General features: G+C 40.4%; 1 protein-coding gene and 1 long non-coding RNA gene across 2 annotated transcripts in view; both read left to right on the top strand.

Annotated features, from left to right (window-relative positions):
* Positions 1 to 23,231, top strand: part of LOC309384912 — a 683,650-nt gene that overhangs the window by 27,952 nt on the left and 632,467 nt on the right. The gene's annotated exons all lie outside the window — the stretch shown is intronic.
* On the top strand, positions 18,741 to 20,431 carry RPRM (reprimo, TP53 dependent G2 arrest mediator homolog). The gene has a single exon (XM_081933900.1). It carries the CDS (start codon positions 19,113 to 19,115, stop codon positions 19,542 to 19,544), a length of 432 nt encoding a protein of 143 aa, XP_081790026.1. The 5' UTR covers positions 18,741 to 19,112; the 3' UTR covers positions 19,545 to 20,431.

Genomic DNA, 23,231 nt, shown 5'->3' with positions numbered 1-23,231 from the left:
TAATAATACCACGAGTGTCACTCGGTGTCCCTAGTGATATTCAGCTCCAAAATCAAAGGGATGTTTCAAAGGATCTATGGGCAGAAATGCAGTGCTTATCCTTTAACTAAAATGGGGGAGGGGGTTTGGGGGGGGAGTTTTTTTGCTGCAGAATTTTAGGAAAATATACTTTTGTTTTAATGAATTATAAGCCGATACTAAACTCATGGTCCTTTATGCTCTGAAGCACATTTTTGCTTGTGAATCCAAAATGCTGTGTAATCCTAGAATTAAGGTGGCATCTTGAGTCTTCTGGGGATGACTTTGCAAGAGAGACATTATAATCCTATCTTTAAAAAAAATAACAGAAAAGTCAATATTAGTAATAAAAAACACCGAAAAAATAGCAATGTTCAGAAAGGCATCCAAAGAAGTTTCCAAGGATATTTACACATAATACAAAATAAATCAGAAACATCCACACACACAGGTGTACAACTCAATCCAATACATTCAGAACCCAGTTAATAAATAATAATACCAAAACAACCAGCATAACAATGCAATCAAAGCAATGCTGTGGAATAGGATCAATTAAATGTACAATATCCATAATACATTTAAAACAAGAGTTACAAAGGTATCTTAAAAGGATTTTAGATATGTAGTATGTTCTGGTGTAAGCTTAACGAGAGTAGCTGTCTCAAATTGTACCATGGGGACATCCACAGGTACTTCTTCCTGTTAATAAATTTAGATTGTGATTACGTATATAGTAGAACCTCTGGTCATGAACGCTTCTGACCACGATCAAATCAGATTCTGACCAAAACATTTACCAAAAAAATTTTCGCAGTCAATTTCCGCTTCTGCACCAATTTTTTTGTAAGCGCCAAATTTCCAAAATTAGGTTTGGATCACAACCAAATCGGGTTGCGACCAAAGTTATGGAATGAATTATGATTGTGACTAGAGGGTCTACTGTATATTGTTTTGCAAACTGTTTCTAGCAAAGTCTTAAAAGATTTATCCAAATAACACATCTAGAGAACCAAACTAAGAAACAATACTTAGGAACAATATCTAAGAATAAAACCCTAAAAATCTGTATTTTTATTTTATTGTATGATTATTAATATTATTTGGGGGTGATGGCTCAGTGGTTAAAGACATTTACCTTGTCATCTGGAAAGCTGAAAGCCTGGATTCGGGATGCAAGCGATAGTGTGAAGTCCTGTTACTTGGCCCATGTCCTGCCCACCTAGCAGTTCGAAAACATGCAAATGCAAGTAGATTAATAGGTACCACTTCAGCGAGAAGGTAACAACATTCTGGGTGTCTTTGACGTGTATGAGTATGGAGAATACCTTTGGACAATGCTGCTCCCTCAGCCAAGCAATGGAGATCAGCACCGTGCCCTAGAGTCAGACCTGATGGGTCAGAAAAACTTTACATTTAATCAGTATTTATTAATACTTTTTAAATACTTGTATGCCATTCCCTGGAACAGTACTGTAAAGATCAGTGTCAATTTAATAGAACCATTACAAGCCTGGGCATCAGCTCTAAATGAGAATTATGGATTATTGAACACCAAAACATTCCTGAAACATTTTTAATGTGACCCATTTCCAGTTCAAAATATGTTTGACGTCTTTTCCCCCCCCCCCCATACTCCGTTAAACTTTTCATCTCAATTAATGTCTCCAAATGAAACAAATGTGATATCTTCCATTATTCTGCAATATGAGAAGGAAAGGGCTTGTGATTCGGTTAATAGCAGGAGTTCATTCTGCAGGGCGCCTACAGAATCACCATTGATAGCTGAGGTTTTTCTAGCGTTCCATTATGGCACAGAGTGTTTTCGCCCATGAAAAATGTGCAAGTGAAATACTGACTCTTAAGCTCATGATGCTGGAGGACATGGAGTTGAGATATTAGCTCTGAGTTTTCTGCCAGAAGATTGAAAGCTATACTGTATGTGCATTACCAGGAGGCTTAAAAAGGAAAGAAAAAAAAGTTCAACAAACTGAAAATAAAAACAACTCGTTTGGTTCCATTGCCAAATTTTCCCTTAGCAAAAGAAGATCCTGTGTGTTCAATCTAATGTTCTCTATAGTTTTCTTTTCTATATAGAAAGAAAATATATTTACAGGAGGATTGTTAATGAGATAATTTGTGAGCAACAAATAATAACAATAAGAAACTATGATAGAGAGTTGTGAGGTTGGAGAAAAGTTTGGTGTTTTTCTACAATACAGAGTTACAGCTTATAGGGAAGTCATTCTTGGACGGCTCTCTACAAAAAAAAAACATATTAAAGGCATCTTTATCCATTAACCACAGTATCTAAGGATTCAGAAAATTCTTGTTACTTTCCACACTAGAAAGGAGAGAAATATATTGAAAAGGAGTTGACTAATGAAAGAGTCTTAGTTGAGAATCACAAACTGAAAGCAGTTCTTTATTCAGAGATGGACATTTTGATCTGAGGGTCATAAGCCAATGATACAGTGCCATGCTGTGCTGCCTGATTGCTGGGTGGCACGGCCATGTGGGTGTGGCCTACTCGGCCTTCTACACCATGGCAGGGGGGATGTTTTCGCCCTCCCTAGTCTCCAGAGGCTTTCCTTGAACCTCCGGGAGGAGGAAAACAGTCTCCCCCAGGCTCCGGAGGCCCTCTGGAAGCCGGAAACAGGCCTGTTTCCGAACTTCTGGAACTTCCGGGAGGCCTGTGTTTTGCCCTCCCAGAGCCCCCATGTGGGCCCTGCATTTACCTGGCATGATGAACAGGCCACATGGAGATTCCTGGGAGGGGCAAGGTGGGGTGGGTGGGGCCAGCCAGTCCTTCCAACTACCGATTCGGAGAACCAGAAGTAAAATTAGCATCTGGTTCGCCCAAACCGGTCCAAACCAGCTGAATCCCACCCCTGTCTATTATACTATAGAAATCTGTAGACCCTGAATGCTGCAAAGTTCTTACTCTTGCACACTGGACTGAATGAAACAGGATGACCATAGTACTGGTCAGTCGAATATGTAAATGTCTCTTTGTAACTTTGTTTTGAAAATCTGTTATGGGAATTCGTTAAATGAGATATATAGAGGTGTAAAATACCATTCAAATATTTAACATTAGAAATAGAATATATAGTATGGAGTTTAGCTCCAGATTAGCATATTAAAACCCCCATAAGGGAGTTGAGTAAAAGCAGTCATCTCAATCAGCAGTCTCAAATCTATCTCTAATATTATTAGCAATAGATACAAAATGTAAAATCTCCAAATCAACAAGAGAGCACTGAAAGGGGGGTTTGAAAAGGAAATTTTGGAGATCGGACATTTTCCTTCCTCGTATTATGGGTGCGAAGCATTAATATATTAATAATCCAGGCAGCATTTAAATGTCTTCTACTAATACTACAAAGCTCATGATGGTTTGGCCATATTAAGAATTGTTTCTACATGTGAATCTAAAATGAGACTTGCTGAACTTCTGCTGAAATTCTGGGGAAAACTGCACAATCAGTATTCCCCAGATGCACAAAGTTAGTTGTGACTGCAGTCATAAACCTTTCTCCTGTTGTAATAATGCTAATGATCTAACAATAGCTGAACCTTTTGTCAACTGCTGGGAATGGTGTGATTATTATCCTCTGTTGGGCTCAGTTGTCGACTTTTTGTTTGCTTTGTTCTTGAATATTTTATGTGACTTTTGTACAACATTCAGGAGTACAAATGTCTTTTGTTCGGAGGTGTGCATTTCAGGAGGAGACACCTGCGTATCTATGACACTTTCATCTCAAATGCAGAGACCACAATGGGGAGCAGGATACAAGTGGTACAGGAGATGATTTCCTTGGATAGGACTTGGCCACCTTTTTGCCAATGCTGCTCCTTCTGGGTGATTGAGGCATTCCAAATCCTGCGTAACCTGCAATTGGGTCCCATTGTTGAATAGAATGTATCCATCACTCTAATACTGAGATGAGCCATTTGAAATCTCAGACTCCTATGGACTCTTAACTCTGACCTTTAATGATGGAAATCAGCACCATAACTTTCTGCAATGCAGAGGCAGGAGATGTATGGAAACTGGGGAGTACACTATACGCTTTTGAATACAGGTAGTCCTTGACATACAGGCAGTCATTTCGTGGCCATTCAAAGTTACAACGGCACTGGGAAAGTGATTTATGATCATTTTTCACACTTATGACTACTGCAGCATCTCCATGGCCATGTGATCAGAATTCAAGCATCTGGCCATTGGCATGTACACAGGACAGTTGCGGTGTCCTTGGGTCACGTGATCCCCATTTGTAACCTTCCCAGCTGGCTTCCAACAAGACAAGTCAATGGGGGAAGCCAGAGTGGCTTAACAACCACGTGGTTCACTTAACAATGGCAGCGGTTCACTTAACAATTGTGGCAAAAAAGATTGTAAAATGGGGCGCAACTCATTTAACAACTGTCTTGCTTAGCAACAGAAATGTTGGAGTCAATTATGGTCATAAGTCAAGTACCTGCAAGTTAAGAATTCTAGGTGCCAAATAACACTACAAAATTTGATTCAACTTATCCATAGATGAGCTTATTCAGGGGTATGTATGACATATATATATGCTCCTCTATCCATTATCTATAATGGTCCTCCCTACTCTGGTTCTTGGTCTCCCAAAATGTTACATCTGGATCCAAGTCACAAGAAGGCTGTATGTGTGTCTTCAGTTAAAATTTTAATCTAGATAGCCCAAGTCAGAGGTGGCTTGCTCCCAGTTCAGTCCAGCCGAACCAGTAGTGGCAGTGGTAGGAGGCTCTGCCCACTTGCCCAGATGCTTCTGCGCTTGTGCATAAGCATCACATGCATGCGAGGAAACCGGTAGTAAAACTGGTACAAACCCACCACTGGCCCAAGTACTGTTAGATCCTCCTGTCAACCAGGGAAGAAACATTTTCCCCTTTTGGTAGAGGAAAATATTTAAGGGTATGGTGATAGAACAGATTTTCCCAATCTGAAGCCTACAGACATGTTGGAATATATCTCCTAGAATTTCTGTGGGCATTCATACTCACATTACATTGGAGGAGGTAGGCTTTGCTTTTCTCTTCTTGGAAATGAATTGAGTTTTCCTGTACCTGAAGGCACTATTAATATCTTGAAAATGCAAAGTACATTTGCTTCTTCAAACCGTAACAGATGGCAACACAATAGATTTGGGATCAAGAGACATACTTGGAGAGTCAAAGGTTGAGGTTTTGAAATGACAATGAATCTCAAATGTCAAAAAGCAAATGAGGTTGGTAAAATCTGGGTGAACCTCTGTTGGACTATTTTTATCTAGGAAGCCTGTTTTATGGAATTTTCTCGCAAAAAAATGGATTGATTGATGCTTTATTGCAACCATTTCCCAAAGGAAGAGGTAATTAAAGAGACCACATTACAGACATGAATTAAAACCAAGGTAGATTCAGGAAAATGTCCTTACAACTTAATTTCAATTCTTGCAATACCTGAACTTTGAAGATATAAAGCAGTATTCTGCCATCGCACACTTTCAATGCTACTGTATTAGCATTGTTCTCCAACACTGTTTCCCAAATATTAATTAGATATGTCCATGTGACATGTGAAGATGGAGTCCTTGAAGGAAAAGAAACCAAGCAAATATCAAAGGAGACTTCAACAATACATATGGAGGAGTAAAGGCTGGTTCAAACCTGTTATACATATGAAACAGAACCATAATTAGGACCTTGGCTACTATCCTCAGCCTGACCAAACTGCTTGCATAGGAAATGGCTGATCTGATCTAGAAAATTATTTGGTTCTGTACAATAAGGTTGGTTAGAAATAATCTTATGCTAGATTGACATGGATGGAATCTTACATCTAATTTTTGATAATGGCACCAAAATCTTGATTCCATCAGTGCCAGGGGTGGGTTCCGGCTTCTTTTACTGCCGGTTTGCTCAGGGATGCACTTTGGGCATGCACAGGCTTCATGATCGCATGCGCAGAACTATAAAAATTGCTTCTGCGCATGCACAGAAGCAAAAAACAAGATGGTGACGCTTCCAGTGCCGCCGATTGAACTGACTCGGGCACGTGTCCAGCCACGTTACTACCTACTCGGCTGAACCGCTCCAAACCAGTAGGAAACCACCTCTGATCAGTGCCACCATTTATTTAATAACTAGATTAAACCAAAACTGGAATTTTGTGTAGGGCGGCCATGAACGAACCCGCTCAAAATTCTGGTTCTGAAAGTAGATTCTATATGTTAGTTTCTCTTTTAATTCATTTAATTAATTCATGCTTTAGATTTGGTTCTGTCACTGAAACAGCATGATTTGCCATATGGGATGACCTTTGCTAATAAAAATATATGTATCTTATATATCTTATTGATTTTCCTAGACATCTCAATGGCTTTCCACATCATCAATCAAGATATATTCTTCTGAAGACTCTGATGCATTAAGACAACGGAACAGCTTTGTATGGATATTTTCAGAAGGTTGGTTGCTTATCTGCTGAACTTCATGGCATCTTTGTTTTAAATCCCAAAGGATTTATAATGTTATTTAACTTCTCTTGAAATAGCGGAGTGTGTTTTTTGCACAGATTTAGAATGCAGACTATCAGCATGCTAATGAAACAGGACACTAACTCTCCCATACGTATTCTTTTCCATTAGATTCAGATTAGGCAGGAAAATACTTAATCAATGGACCATTAAACGGAAGCTTTATCCAGATAAAATGGAAGACAATGTTGGAGGTGGTCCACCTACCGAGGTAGGTTAGTGCTACTCAGTTCCGGCGTGGATTGCACTCCCTTTAAGCAAAGCATGGCAAGCCAAGGGCTGCATTCACCCCACACCAGTGGCGGGATTCACATTTTTTTTGTGGTAGGTTCTGTGGGTGTGGCTTGGTGGGCACGGCAGGAGAAGGATAATGTAAATCTCCATTCCCTCCCAACTCCAGGGGAAGGTTAGTGCAAATTCCCTATTTCCTCCCCTGATCAGCTGGGACTCGGGAGGCAGAAAATAGATGGGGGCGGGGCCAGTCAGAAGTGGTATTTACCGGTTCTCTGAACTACTCAACATTTCCACTATCGGTTCTACAGAACTGGACAGAATCTGCTGAATACCATCTCTGCCCCGCACCTTTGATATTGCAGCCCATCCTATCTCCACATTGTGAAATTTGGAGGGAAGGAGGCTAATTTTTAGTAGCGTAATTTTTATACCAATATATAAGGCTAACCTGGATGCATTGAATTAATTTTGATATTAAATATCCTCCCCCTCCGCAATCCTTTCAAAACAAAATTAAGATTTACCCATCATGTCACTAGATGTGAGTATATACTACTCAAAAGCTAATAACAAGAGTTGTCCAGGTCAGGAAAGTTGATTACTCCTGCCTTAAAGGATAGATTGATAATTTGATGACATTTCCAAATACATGTCTATAATCAGGCACAGTGACAGATACCCAGTAACTTTCTGTGTGGACTACTGCAGTGTAATGTACATGGGCCTACCCTTGAATGTTCACTAAATACAAATATGGCAGATAGAGAACTAAATGAAGCAAAGTGTTACTATACTAGGTTGGATTGTAGCTTTAGCAGTGGAGCACCTGGTTAGTATGGGTAGTTTTTCTGCAGACTTGTGTTGGGAGAAATGTCCTTCTGGGATCAGTTCCAAGTGGGGAAAAAGACACTGGAAACATGGAGGCTGCTTGGAAAGATGGTTTAATGGTGAACAGGATCACATGGCTTGAGCTCCTGAACAGAAAAGGGGGATCACATGCTTCCAGATGTTGGGTGAAGAAGAAAAGAGAGCGAGATGCTGAAAGTCTCTGGATTTATGCCCTCTCTGGCCTTTGATCTTGATCTTGTATTCTGATTGGTTGTCAGACTCCCATGGAGCCATGCAGAGGCAACACTCTAGGTTGTGTTGTCCAGGTTTGGTTGAGCATTGCTTCTTCCCAGGTGCCCTGTGGTGAGATGGGTAAAGGGCTAATACTATCATGCCTTAATCCCATCACCCTGGAACTGAAGTGGGATGTCTTTGTTATGTAGAATAGACTGCCTCGGGTATTTTAATGGCCCATTGACAAAGGTTAGGGCTATTAAGACTGAGTCTGTTTTCTACCTAAAAACATGTTTCTCCATTTCTTATCCAGGGAAATATAATATTCTGCCTTTTTCAATATTTCCCAGGATATTTCATTTTTCTAGAGAGGGGTAGGTTTTAACTTCCTACACTTGCATTTCTAATTTGCCACTGTGGTCTCTGTTGATCAGAATGTCCAGGAAGGATAATGAGTTGTTTTCTTCTTCTCTAGTAACCTGAATTCTTTAAAAATGTTGTTGATGGCTCTGTGGGGTGTTCCCTAATTGGTCCTTTTTTATTATGGTGAAGGTGTTGTCTACAGATCTGTTCCATATTTTTGGTTATGGTTTAAGTATCTAAGCTTTAAATGTTTAGTGATAATCAAAGAAAATGTGAGTGGCAATCAAAGAAAATACAACTGAAAAAAATGGATCAGATAGTTTCAATTGGGAAAATGTGACCATCCTAGACCAAGCCAAGTCCAAAAATGCCCAGGAATTTCTGGAAGCCTGGCACTATGACAAATCAGCCATCAATATACACATAGACATGAACAGCATCTATAGACTAAGCAAAAGAGACAATCAACCAGCCCAAAATAGAAAAAGACTCTAGCATCTCTCCACCAGCAATCGGCACCCAGATCAGCATAGATTAACTCCAAGGTTACTATCAGAACAATCTAGTAATACCCAATCAAGAAAGTGCCAAAGAAGTCAACAGCAAACAACCCAACCAAAACATTTCTAAGACCATCCCCACCAAAACTGACAGGCGAGCCACTAGAATATAAACTGACAGTAAACTGCACACCTTACTTACTAGCACTGATGATATTACGTAGTTTGGGTAATGAATGTCTGCAAGAAAAGAAGCAAGCTTAGAGAGCACCAAGGATCACTCATGTCATCCCTGAGCTACGCTATTCTCCACCTTTATAGAGATGTATTGTTATGCTGTGTTTTAAAAGCTGTTTTTAGTCTTTGCTGTTTGCAATTTATTGTCTTTCTCTACATTTTGGGTTTTACTTTTGTTTTCTTATTATAGGGCACCTTAAAAGGTATTACTTGTAAGGGGACTAGAAATAAAACCGATAGAGGCTATATCTTATTTTGTTCATAAAAATGAGTAAATAAAGGAAAGTGTCTGCTGTTGGAAAATGCAGATATAAGTATGTGAAGTGTGAGTTGTTTCTCATAGAGTCAGGATTTGTTATGGTAAGAGTATGTACTTATAAACTGAACTAATACTAAGAACTCCAGCCCAATGAAAGTAGATTTATTGTGAGGTCCTCTGTGCTCTCTGAGCTTGGTTATTTTCTTGTATGTGTTTCATTACCCAATTAGGTAACATCGTCAATGCTAGAAGGGAAGGGGGGTTTCTTTCTGTTTATATACTAGTGACTTGCCCTGTCAGTCCTGGTGGGAGAATAAGTCTGTGTTAGTTATATATTGAATCAAGTACAGTGGCAACTTTGGGACTGCCTGTCTCTTTTGCTGCAGCTTTTCTTTTAGTCTAAGATCAGCATTTGGAAAACGAAATCCTAAATGACTCTTCTAAAGTGGATAGGCTACCTGAAGTCAAATGCAAGCTGTGCATACTGCCAGTGCCAAATCTTTCATAGCTCTTTGAGAGATCCTCAAAGAGAGCAAATGATCATGCCTGATCCAAATCAAGTGCAGTCCAAGGGGACTGACAAGGATGCAGAAGCATTCATCCAACTTGAAAATAGAGCAGCTGACCTTTCGAACAGTAAGAAAATATGCCAGCTCAGCAAATTCATTTTTAATACTAATAGCAATGGATGGAACTAGAAAAGTTCATGGAGAATCGGCCTGTTAACCATTATAGCTATAAGTTATCTCCAAAATTGCTTCTCAAGACTTGGCTGCTTGAGAAGATAAGGGTGGAGGGACAATGGTATGGCTTATGTCCTGTTTGTGGGATTTGCAGAAGCATCTAGTTGGGCATGGAGTAAGGTTTCCTCTCTGGCACAATAGAGAATTTATTCGTTATATGAAATAGAGGGGGAAATTGATGGATTGGTTGATTGATAGATGGATGGATTACTGTTTTTTTCAGAGTATAAGATACATCGGAGTATAAGACACATCAAGGTTTTGAAGAAGTAATTTTTTTAAAAAGTGCAAACCTTACAAAAACGGCCCATTTTTCATGAAAACGGGTCCATAATTTTTTCCAAGAAAGGGCATGAATAGCCTTTAGGAGACTTGTAGAGTGCTACCGGGGGGGAGGGGGGGCAAAAACGAGCAAAAAAATGCCAGTTTTATGCTCATTTCTGTCCTTCCCACCTCCCAGAAGCTCTCTGAAAGGCTATGCACGGCCATTTTGGTGAAGTGGGCGGGGTATGGGGAGGCAAAAAAATGCTGTATTCAGTGTATAAGACGCAACCAGATTTTCAGCCTCTTTTTTGAAGGAAAAAGGTGCATCTTATACTCCAAAAAATACGGGTATGTGCCATCAAGTTGGTTTCAAGTCCTAGTAAAGAGGACAAAATAGTCATCTATTACATTAAAAGTTTAAAACAGACTATATTAGTTTGTAAAAAATTAACAAATTAATACAGAATAACAAAGAAAGAGAGAAAAGAAAATAAAGAAGTGCAGAAATACATAAATAAATAAAAAAGAAACAGAAGCTTCCAGTTTCCTGGCAGCAAATTAAACAAGATTACAAAATTATCTCTTACTTTCTGGTTACAAAAAGAAAAGCTCACTTTTTTCTCTTATACATTTTTTTTCCTAATCATCAAAATCACAATCAGAAACATATTCTTTTTTTTCCTGTTACCTGCAAAAAAGTCTATAAAGGGTTTTCAGTCAGGTATAAATGTAGATATTGTTGGTTTTTTTTTTTTTCTCAAATCAAGAAACGAAATTTTGCCATTTCTGTAAATTCCATCTTCACCAGCCGTTCTTCCAAGGTGGGTAATGTCAAACTTTTCAAATTTCAACACATAGTAATCTCGCTGAAGTTATCATATATAAAAACAAAGTTCCATGGTTTTTCTCCCTAGCTGTCTGTCTATTAATCCTCTGCTTTCAATTGTACAAAAGCATTTTAAATCTTCAGAATTAGTACATTTATTTGCACCCAAAGAGGGGTTTTTTGGCTTTCATACACATCCATTATACATGATAAAACGTCTCTTTTATGTGTACTTAATATTCAATGCAGATATTTTGGGTTTCAACTCCAAAATAGGCCCTACCAGCATGCCCATGGATAAGAATGGTAGGAGTTACGTAATTTCTAAACTATCCACCAGGTTGATTCTTTTAGAGTAAAACAAACAGTGAAATTGGCATCTGAGCTAAAGTTAGCAAGAATGAAAACTTACAAGAATTCTTTCCTATTCTGGTCTAACATCTAGTACTGATCAGAAAAATATTAAGATTTTCTAATATAGAATAAATTTAATCCTCCATTCCTTTTAATTTTCATGGTGTTGGACATTGGTCCAACCTAAGCACACGAGTGATTTGGGGGCCTCTTGCAGCCACCTCAGAACTGATCTCATACTGAAGTCAGAAAAAATGAGAAGTGAAAAAATAGTTGATGAAGTAGCTTTATATTCAAGGATTTCCAGATGGGTAGAAGTGTCCAAGTTTCTTCTCTCCTATCTTAACAGAAGCTGAGTTGCCCCCTTAATTACACGGAGACATGGTTTCTCAATACACTTGTCAGTCATAGTATCCTAGATCTTGCCTTTTTGTGCAGTGATTCTACTTCTGATTATCACATCTACATTGTTTGAGGTGACTTTTCATGCAACATTTGTTCTTGGGTAAGTGATATTCCCTAATGCCAAATCAGTGATAAAGGATATATGCACAAATGATCAGGCCCTCTTTTTTTAATAAGCAAGATGTAACAACATGGAAAACACCAGGACTCAAGAAAAGTGTAGAAAATGACAATAAATCTCTTGTGACGATTGCAAGGATGCAAAAGCTGAATCTAGAGGCAGGGATCTTCAGAAGAAAAAACCCCTCCAGGTTACCACTGAAATAGGAGTTGAAAATTTACTGAAATTTTGATGTGAGAGAACAGGGACATTACAAAACTCACAGGGTGTTCTCACTGTAATTGTTCTAAGTAATTTAACTTCATAAGGACAAGATATTTTGAATAAAACATTTCAGCTTTCTCAAGTTTCCAAAACAACTGTCACCTTGTGCCTGCTATTCTAATCAAGTTTACTTTGTTCCCTTCAAACTCCATTGTTTTGAAATGTGTCTGCGCTACAGCATTCTGTTCATTGGCCAAGCAAAGACCTTGGCTGAAAATAAAGGCTGTACCGCTCTTCTTTAAAGAAAAATCCCTAAAGTCTTCCACCTACGGAGTTATCACTGCTGGGAAAATTGGAATATGTATAACAGGGGTGTCAAACTCACAGCAACACGTTGTCATCATGTGACGTATCACTTTCCCCCTTCACTAAAAAAGGGGTGGGCTTGGCCAGTGTGTGATGCATCCAGCCTGTAGGCCACATGTTTGACACCCCTGGTGCAGTGGTGGGATTCAATTTTTTTTACTACCAGCTCTGTGGGCGTGGCTTTGTGGGCGTGGCAAGGGAAGGATACTGCAAAATCCCCATTCCCTCCACACCCCACTAACCTGCTTTCCAGCTTCATTCTCCTGTTCAGGGCAACCAAAGAAGATCAGCTGGGAGGCTGCGAGGCAGCGGGGGCGGGGCCAGCCTATTTGTCAGTTCTTCAAACTACTCAAAATTTCCACTACTGATTCTCCAGGACCTGCCAGAACTGGCTGAAATACCACCTCTGCCCTGAGGTAGAACATTAGAGTTTCTCTGAGGCAGCACATTTACATTTGTGAAAAGACTCTTTCAAACAAAAATTAACTTTTGGCATCAATCCATGGCCATTAGCAGTCTTGTTTGGATTTTCAGAGTAAGAAATGGTTGGAGCTCCTTAGGCATGCTTTCCTTTTAGAAGTTTCGAATTCAGTGAAGATATACACAACAGAGACCGTCTCTGATGCCTATTGTGCATTACACACACTAGATGTCACTGCATGCCCTAGAATATGCTCTGTCTTTCATCTCTTTTCTTTTGCTCAAATGATATTCTGCTTGCAGGAGGTAGGAGCAGCTCTGCCTTAAATTTGCATTATTATCTCAGTGGATTTGTCTAGGCTTTTAAATGTTTCCCTGTTGTTTAGCACCCTTTCTCTTTGCTGGTTGTCTTTTTTTGTGGTGGGAGGAAAGATCCATACTCCCCCCCCCGCCGCCGCCCCACCTCCTTCCCTGCAGTTCTTGCTCCTAAGCCTGCAGTGATCATTCTGAAAATTTGAAAAATTGTCTCTTCCTGTAACTTACCACGTTGCCTAGAACTACCCCGGTGATTAAGATGGCCTACAAGTTCATTAAAAAAAATGAAAATGGAAAATGAACTGTTGCAGGAATTTTTTTTTAAGAAATTGGTTTTAAACCACTTTTATTTCTTCCTTTCCTAATGGGAAATACATGCAATTAGCAGCTCTTTCCTAGTGATGTTTAACCAAAATACCACATATATCCCTAAAGTTGGGGGCAGGGAAGGAGAGGGAATCTAATATGTTTGAGTACAGAGCAACATGGAGATAATCTGAATGAATGCATGCAGGTGCCCTTAAGGGAAGAAGAATGTAAACTGAGGCCCAGAGAAGGAGAAAGCTTCTCAAAATAAGCTGCCTTGAATCTCTGGTGCATAACAGGGGCAGAAGGGAACCCTGACAGCCTTTCAAGATTCCATAGTAATACTCTACAATGTTTCCCCCCCCCCCCCAAACTTGGCAAACCTTACGTTAGATGTGTGAAGTTCAATTCCCAGAATTCCCCAGCCAGCATGCTGTGTGTAAAAGTTTGCCCATCTTAAAGGTCTAATTCTGTCAAATTCAAAAGCTGCTCCAATTTCATCCTGACATCTCAGAGGTATATTGCTTTAACAGAGAGAAATTGCCAAAGAAGAAAGGTAAATGCATTCGTTTATTTAGCTAATGAAATAGATTCTTGGATTTCTAATATGTACAACCGCATTTGAATAATAGCTAAGAAGACCATGGGAAACCTCTTCTGTACTGCTGCCAAGAATACTATATTTCCGTGTTCATGAAATCACCAGAAATTGAGCTTAAGTTATGTTATGATGTTAAAGGGAAGTGGTGGCTCAATGGCTAAGATGCTGAGCTTGTCGATCAGAAAGGTCAGCAGTTTGGCGGTTTGAATCCCTAGCACCGCGTAACAAAGTGAGTTCCCGTTACTTGTCACAGCTTCTGCTAACCTAGCAGTTTGAAAGCATGTAAAAATACAAGTAGAAAAATAGGAACCACCTTTGGTGGGAAGGTAACAGCGTTCCGTGCTCCTTCGGTGTTTAAGTCATGCCGGCCACATAACCACAGAGATGTCTTCAGTAAATGTTGGCTTTTCAGCTTTGAAACGGAGATGGGCACTGCCCCCTAGAGTCAGGAATGAGTAGCATACATGTGCAAGGGGAACCTTTACCTATGATGTTATGTCAGTATTCTTTGATGAAATTTTTGCTGACAGCACCATATTGCCTCCTTGACTTATGCCCCACAACTGAGCCCAAACGTTATGTTGTTAAGTGACAGATGTTTTGTCCCATTTTATGACCTTTCTTGCCACAATAGTTAAAGTGAATCACTGCAGTATTTAAGTTAGGGACACGGTTGTTAAGTGAATCTGGCTTCCCCATTGGCTTTGCTTGTCAGAAGGTTGCAAAAGGTGATCCGATGACCCCAGGACACTGCAAGCGTCATAAATATGAGTCAATAGTGAAGTATCTGAATTTTGATCACGTGACCATGGGGAGTCTGCAACAGTCGTAATTGTGAAAAACGGTCATAAGTTACTTTTTTCGGTGCCACTGAACGATCCCTAAACGGAACCGTTGTAGGCTGAAGACTGCCTCTACTGTATTTATGAAATATCCTTATGCAAGATATACTTTGCATGATTACATATTGTACGTAAGTAACATTACTGTATTAATGTAACAGCATTGATGAATGTACACATTATTGTGTCTCTCTGTGTGTGCGTGTGCGCATGTTCAGTAGAAAACACTGAAATAAAACAGATGTCATTTTGTCGACATTTCCTTGTCCTTTCTCTTTTGGATGAACTGGCACCAGGAATTAGTTATTCCCCTGGTCCTCTCCCTATTTAATTCAATTTCTGGCCTTTAATTCATCGGGCTGCTTGATTGGAAATTTTACACACTGCTCTCACTAAAGTTACCTGGTTGCAGATGGGTAGAGCAGGTGTTGTTTGAAAAGACATGGGAGCATCTGGCATCTGACTTTACAACCAACAAACTAAATGAAATGGGGAGAAAACGTTTAGATCGAGTTACAACATCTGGGGTATTTTCTCCTTGCTTTCCACTTGCATCATGTCTCCAAATTAGACAGGTGGATCAAAAAAAGCACATCCTGTAACCTGCTACTTTATGACCTGCTCTACTATGCTGGCTTTTAACAGTCATAGACTATTCTTTGGATGGTTTTTTTTTTTTCAATTTCTACCTCTCTCTTAAAATACGCAAACCTTCACATTTTATACATCTTAAGCCACTGCTTGTCTGTGGTCACAAACCAGTACAGGTAGTTCTTGACTTACAACAGTTCATTTAGTGACTATTCAAAGTTGCAACAGCACTGAAAAAAGGGGGATTTATAACCATTTTACACACTTGCAACCATTACAGCATCCCTCCGTGGTCATGCAATCAAAATTCAGCCGATTACCAACTGGCTCATATTTATGACGGTTGCAGCGTCCTGGGGTCATATGATCAATTTTTGCGACCCTCTGACAAGCCAAATCCATGGGGAAGCCACATTCACTTAACAAGCATGTTATTCACTTAACAACAGTGGTGATTCACTTAATAAATGTGACCAGAAAAGTTATAAAATGGGGCAAAACTCACTTAACAAATGTCTCACCTAGCAACAGAAATGTTGGGCTCAATTGTGATGATAATTCGAGGACTACCTGTATATTTATTTTAAAAAAAACTTTCCGGATCTTCCATTTTTTTCTTTTTTTTAAAGAAATCATCATTACAATCCCACACCAGTTTAATCCCAGTTTATTTGAATGTACTTTCTTACAAGTCATCTAGCTCAGGAGTGTCCAGATCCAGCAACTTCAACTCCCAGAATTCCTCAGCCAGCCTGATCTAGCTGATAAACATATTGAATTAAATGCCATCCATATTTCACTGTAAGAATACTTGACTTTTTATGTGTGTTTTGGGGAAAATATTTATATATCTTAATAGAGGGGACTCACCATGTTTGTTAATTAGAAGACATTAAAAGAACAATCACTCTGTAATGCTTTTGTTTCCTCAGCAGATGGCAGAAGCGGGCTTTTTTTTTTTTTTTTTTTTTTGGTGTTATTAGCTAACAAGAGTTGGATAGGGACCTTCTGGGTATAAAAAGGTTGTGGGCTAAAGAGGGGAGTAAAAGTATAAAAACAAGGAAACAGGTGGCAGCAATGGCAAATTAATTCCTTAGCATTGCTAAGGAAATGGTATGATGGCATCCATATTCCGTCACTAGTATTCAAGCTTTGCAAAAGCTGAGGAAGCTGTTGCTTATTTGAATAGAAAACAGAACAGAACAGAGTAGCTTTATTTGGCCAAGTGTGATTTGGCTACAAATAATATTTTTTTCAGCATAATTTTATTTTTTTATTTTTTTACTTGTTTTATTATTTTATTTCAGCTCCCTTGGGGAATCAAGTTGAGAGACAACTCTGCATGCTATTATGTGAAATAAATCTTCACATAAAGTTGCCTTGCGGTGAGACGTGCAGCAAATAAATTTAATAAATAAATCTTACATTTCATCAACCTTACTGGATGAAAAATGGTTCCAAAACGTATCTGCTCCTGCCAATATAGCTTTCCCTTTCATTATCTAACTTAATATCCTTCTCCCCTCAATTTAATAGCTAAATTGGATTTTTACACTTTATTTTCCTTATTTTTAGAATCCTATCTGTTGCTCCGTATGTGTCTTTTTTTTCTGTATAAGCATGTGCTCCTGATTCCTTAGGTCAAATTTTGATATATTGACAACATGTACTTCTGTTAGACTGCTTTCTGCTGGACCCAAATTTGAAAATTCAACAGACAACGGACACATTTTCTGCCAAGATGTTGCATCTGACAGAGAGATATTTTACAAATCAGTGAGATACTATTTCTTAATACTTGGCCAATAAAGAATTCAATTCAATTCAATTCAATTCAATTCTATTCTATTCTATTCTATTAATAGAATACAGAGAGAGAGAGAGAGAGAGAGAGGGAGGGGGGGAGAGGGAGAGAATGGACACATTTTCTGCCAAGATGTTGCATCTGATAGGGAGAGAGATTTTAAAAATCAGTGAGACAGTATTTCTTAATACTTGGCCAATAAAGAATTCTATTCTATTCTAATAGAATACACAGAAGGAGGGAGGGAGAGGGGAGAGAGGGGAGAGGGGGGAGAGGGAGAAGGAGAGGGAGAGAATGGACACATTTTCTGCCAAGATGTTGCATCTGACAGAGAGATATTTTACAAATCAGTGAGATGCTATTTCTTAATACTTGGCCAATAAAGAATTCTATTCCATTCCATTCCATTCCATTCCATTTTATTCTATTCTATTCTATTCTATTCTAAATAGAATACACAGAGGGAAGGGGGGGAGGGAGAGGGGGGAGGGGGGAGAGGGAGAGGGAGAGAATGGACACATTTTCTGCCAAGATGTTGCATCTGGTAGGGAGAGAGATTTTACAAATCAGTGAGACAGTATTTCTTAATACTTGGCCAATAAAGAATTCTATTCTATTCTATTCTATTCTATTCTAAATAGAATACACAGAGGGAAGGGGGGGAGGGAGAGAGGGGGGGAGGGAGAGGGAGAGGGAGAGAATGGACACATTTTCTGCCAAGATGTTGCATCTGGTAGGGAGAGAGATTTTACAAATCAGTGAGACAGTATTTCTTAATACTTGGCCAATAAAGAATTCTATTCTATTCTATTCTATTCGACTCTACTCTACTCTACTCTACTCTACTCTAATATAATATAATATAATATAATATAATATAATATAATATAATATAATATAATATAATATAATATAATATAATATAATACACAGAGGGAGAGGGAGAGAGGAGAAATAGGGATTCTGAAATTATACAACTAAGCAACTTGGAGCACATATATACAACAGCAGACAGACAAAGCAGGAAACTGAACGCTTCCTCGTTTCGAATAACCGGTGTATTATCCTTAAAGTTGACCTATCAGCTTTTGGGGGAGCGCTGCCTCACTGTTGATGAAACTGCAATCACGGTCGTCGGATTATATCAAAGCATTTCCCTTTTGTTTCCCTTTCAGAAAAAAAAATCCGAGATAACGAACAACTAAAACGAAACTCAGGATTTCATCCTCCCTCCCTCTCCCCCCTCCCCCTCCTCCTGCCCCGCCCGGCGCCCCCGATGGCGAGGCGGAGCGAAGCGTGTGTGGCTGCCGGTTCTTTTCCAGGCCACGCTGCCGGGGGCGGGGGGGGGGAGCGGGGAGGGAGTTCGGGACTCTTTGTACCCGCCCGTCTCCTGTTGTATCAAAAGAGCCGCTCGGAGGCGCGAGGCTGGCGGCTGCTACACCTTCTGGCTGCCTGGCTGCGCTGCGCTCCTTTGCTCCCCTTTCACTTTTTCCTTGACGGCTAAGCGCCTTGAGGCAAGGCGGTGGGAAGCGCAGGGGCAGCTTCTGGACTTGTCCCGGGCTCCCTTCCCAGCAGCAGCAGCAGCCCCGCTTCTGGCGGAGAAGCCGGATCCTCGACAGGAGCCGGGCAAAGGAGCGCGCCGCTTGCCGGGGATTCCCAGCCCCCTCGGTCAGCTTGCGCGCCACAGGTTGCCGTCCTCAAAAAGGGGCTCCACCGCAGCTGCCGCATGAGGCTCGCTGGGCGCCGGGCACATCTCCAAGGAAGCCGCGCCGCTCTCCTGCTCCGTCGCCGGTGCCCGCCGCCCCGTCTCCCTGCCGACGCCGGAGCCATGAACTCCACGCTGGGCAACCAGACGGAGGTGCTGGGGCTGCTGCTGGCCAACGGCACCGGCTCTCTGGAGCGAGCGCTCCAGTCCTTCACGCCCATGTCCGTGGTGACCGACGACGGCTTCGTGGTGACGGCGCCGGACGAGCGGAGCCTGTACATCATGCGGGTGGTCCAGATCGCCGTCATGTGCGTCCTGTCGCTCACCGTCGTCTTCGGCATTTTCTTCCTTGGCTGCAACCTGCTCATCAAGTCCGAAGGCATGATCAACTTCCTGGTGAAGGAGCGGAGGCCGTCCAAAGAGGTGGAGGCGGTGGCCGTGGGCCCCTACTGACCCCGGCGCCGCCCACCGGCCCGCTTGGCCTCTCCGGACTCGCGAGGGGACCTTTGGCTGCTACCAACGCCTTTCCCGGCCGTGGAAGCAAGTCCTGGCAGGCGAGGGACAAGCGACCCTTCCCCCCCCCCCCCCACCGACGGGACGATAGTAGCAGGACTCTATCCGAAGCCAACTGCCGTGACTTTGGACTGGGCGTGGGAGAGGGTTTTACAGCCATTTTCCTCGCTCTCCGGACAGGTGGGGAAGAGCAGCGATCTCGACCTGCAGCGGAGAAAGTGGTGGTCCCCCTGCCATGGGAACGGGGGTAAAGTGGAAAAGGGACAGAGATGGGGAAGCTCTTGAATGTCATTTGATGTTCTGTATATAACTGTACATGCCACCAGCTACACATTTCCAGCTTTGATGCTTTGTTTTAAGGAGGGGAGGGAGAGAGACAAATTGGTCTTAAAGTTTAATTGTAAACAAAAAACAAAAAACTTTTGGTCTCTTTCAAGATATTTTCCTTCCAGATTTGAATTGGTGGGGTGGGGCGGGTGGGGAGGATGGACTTGTCCAATGTGAGGGGTTAACATTTGATGCTTTTGGTGCGTGGTGTCCGTTGGATTCACTTTGGGGCTTGATTGTCTATAACAAAAACGCCTGTGTTGATGTGTGAATGACAGCTTCAATTCTGCTGTAAAGTCTCCTTTTTTAACAAAAACTGTAGCCTCCTGTTTGTTTTTGTTCCTGTTTGCGCAGATTGTCTACAGCTAAAAAAAAACTCAAAGAAACAGTGTGTTTGTCCACTGGGCTCAGAGCTTTAGAAATGGCATCAATTTATGCAAACAAAAGGCAGAGGGGGGAAAAGTGTGCTTCCCCCCGCAATTTAATTTTTTAAAATAAAAAACCGGAGTCTTTTCACCCAGGTTTCCTGCCACAATTTTACACTGAAATCCAGGGAAGCTGCGATCAGCATTGGAAAGATGGAAAGAGAGAGAGAGAGAGAGAGAGAGAATTGCATACTGACCAGCAAATCATCCCAAGAATGAGGAATGGGAAGAAAAGTATAAAAATCAGTAAAGAAATTGAGAGAACAGGTGGTGCCCGAGATACAATGGAACTTGTGTTTTGCTTTACAACAACAAAAGTTAAGATTCAGATTCTGCCTCTTCTTCGTGTTCTTTATGAAGTATGGATTAAAGAGGAAAGATGTGCGGAGTGTTAAGGTTTCAATCGTGGAGGCGATCCATTTGGGAATATTATGGAATTATTCCTAATGGAAGATAAAGAACAGCAATTCTACGCATGCAATTATTTAGACAGCAAACCAATGAGAGCAAAGCATTAATTGAATCAGACTTTTATTTCCTTGGCTGAACCAGCTGTTTGAACCAAGCCAAAAAGCTGTATTTTTCCTCTAAGCTTCCGTCTTCTTTTCTTTTGTGGAATAAGAAACAGAAGCACAGGAAGGCAAGGAATATCCTTTCTTATAAATTAAAATTTATAAATAGGGTAACTTCATGAATGAGAATGGCATCCCAAGTTAGAAATATTTAACAAAACTTCAACCCCTTTGCTTTTCTGCAGTCCAGGATTATCTCCCATGGCTTCATTTTCTTCCCTTATTTTTTTAATTAAAAATTCATGATTCATTCCTGTGGCACAGCATCCAATTATTATATAATTGTATTTTAATGAGAGTAGATAAAATTGATGCATTTCTAAGAGTAGAAGGAGAAAAAAAAACCATAGCTGTCTTTCCTTTCCATCTTCTCATTTTGTAAAGGGAAGAACATAGATTGGGTACTGGCCTCAGAGAAGGAGGTATTAAAATACAACATATGCCACAATAAAGTTGTTTAGATCATTTAGCTGTGATCTAAAGCAGCCTTCCCCACTTTGATGCCCTCTAGTTATCCTGACTACAAACCTCATCCTCCCCTGCCAGACAAAGCCAAGGAGGGATTGAGCTAAATGAAAAAGGTGAGAAACTGTTCAAAGTACGTAAGAGTGGAAGACGATCTCAGGTTTATCTTGTGCGGGGAAGAGGAAATCATCACAGAAATATAACAGCAAAGGAAGCAGAAGAATAACAACAGCAAAAAATAAGGGAGCCCAGATGTGTAGGATAAATGGGAAGGAATAGTGGTATAGAAAAGGTAAATTACATTAAAGTCCCATCAAGGACAGTTATCTCCCTTTTCGAACTCATACCTTGGGTCTTGAATTGATTGCAGCCAGTGGGGAAAAGGAGAGCAAATTTAAATTAGTCAGTGGCCTGTTAAGAGCCACAAAGCCTGACATTACAAAACTCTCTTTTGATCTAAACCATATTCTTTGCCTCCACCGTTTATAAAAGAATAATCTTGCTCACACAGATTAAGTGCAGCATGCCCTTTATTCATTCCTAATGGATTGTTTCTGAAAAAAAATAATAACAAAAAAAAACCCTCTCAAGAATCCAGTAAACATGGAATGATTAAAAGTAGAAAATACTTGAAAGACTCCACCAAGGAGCTGATTGGCTGACTCGGTAAGAAAGCTCTGGATCCATTCCTAATTTCAGATGGGGAAGGATCAGACAATGATGGAGGCTTCGCTGCATTGCTACGCAGATGTCTTCTACAATACCACCACACATTCATGGGCTCGGGATCATGCCACTTTGGTCAAACAGCACAAAGTAGTTTTGTGCTGTGAGCTTTGTCTCTTTCTTAGGTGTGTAATGTCACAATGCTTACATGCTCAATATCATTTTCATTAACAAATTAAGCAAAGCTAAAACAAAATAAAATGAAAATAGTCTTTTTAAAAAGATACCGTAACTAAATAAAGTAATTCAAAAGCGAGTACCTAGAAGAAAAGTGCTTAGCTGCCTGGAAGAGGTGCACAAAGAAGTATCTGTGTTTTCTAGTGCCAAATTGTTGTCCTTTGGGGGTCACTATGGTTGAACCCTGCCACAGATTAAGGGGACATTTTGCAGGGGACCTAATTCTAGAAATTTAAAATTACACAATTAACCAAAGAAACCATGGCTTCCTTTTTTTTTTCTTCAACCAGAAAAACAAGGATACCTGGTTTAGATTTTATAACAATTTCATGCTGCCAGCTCCATTTACTGTTGTGGTAACCATATAAATTAAACAATATGCAGAATTCTCTGGAGAAGGGAGCAGCAAGGGATAGAAGTTCAATCACAGTAATCACTATGTACTGTATCCTATCTAATACCGCCAGTGGACCGGGTGCTTTCTTGGTTTGAAAGATAACAGAAGATTTCTAATTTAAACGGTGCACTTCAGTATTCATGAAAGTATTGAAACTTCCCATAAATATTTTAGTCATCTTTCCATGTACTATTATATCCTCACTGCAGAAGTGACCACATGGCTAAGATGGGATTTAAATGAGTGGCAAAGCTCCCAGGGGTATAAATCAACTCTGGATTCCAATCAGTGATAGCTTTGATTTGTTGTTATTCAAGATCTGTAGTCCGTGACAAAACACAAAATTCTATCTTCCTGCATTTTGTGGCAGGGTGATAGCATTCTAGACTGATTATGTTTTCCAAACGCTTTCAAACAAAAACGTTTCAAAACAGCTCACTTCAGAAATCTGAATTATAATCTTATTTCTTATTCAGGACATTTAAAATGAACACATCCCTCCATTATGGAAGCAGATACACTAATTTCTTTCTTGAAC

Source organism: Natrix helvetica (assembly GCF_964273705.1).
Source record: "Natrix helvetica genome assembly, chromosome: 1".
Taxonomy (NCBI): domain Eukaryota; kingdom Metazoa; phylum Chordata; class Lepidosauria; order Squamata; family Natricidae; genus Natrix; species Natrix helvetica.
The sequence above is the reverse complement of the archived record's forward strand: the minus strand, read 5'-3'. Positions and strand labels throughout refer to the sequence as shown.

What these genes read in the sequence shown, in the direction of transcription:
- RPRM (XM_081933900.1), top strand. Translation starts at nt 19,113, where the DNA reads ATGAGGCTCGCTGGGCGCCGGGCACATCTCCAAGGAAGCCGCGCCGCT.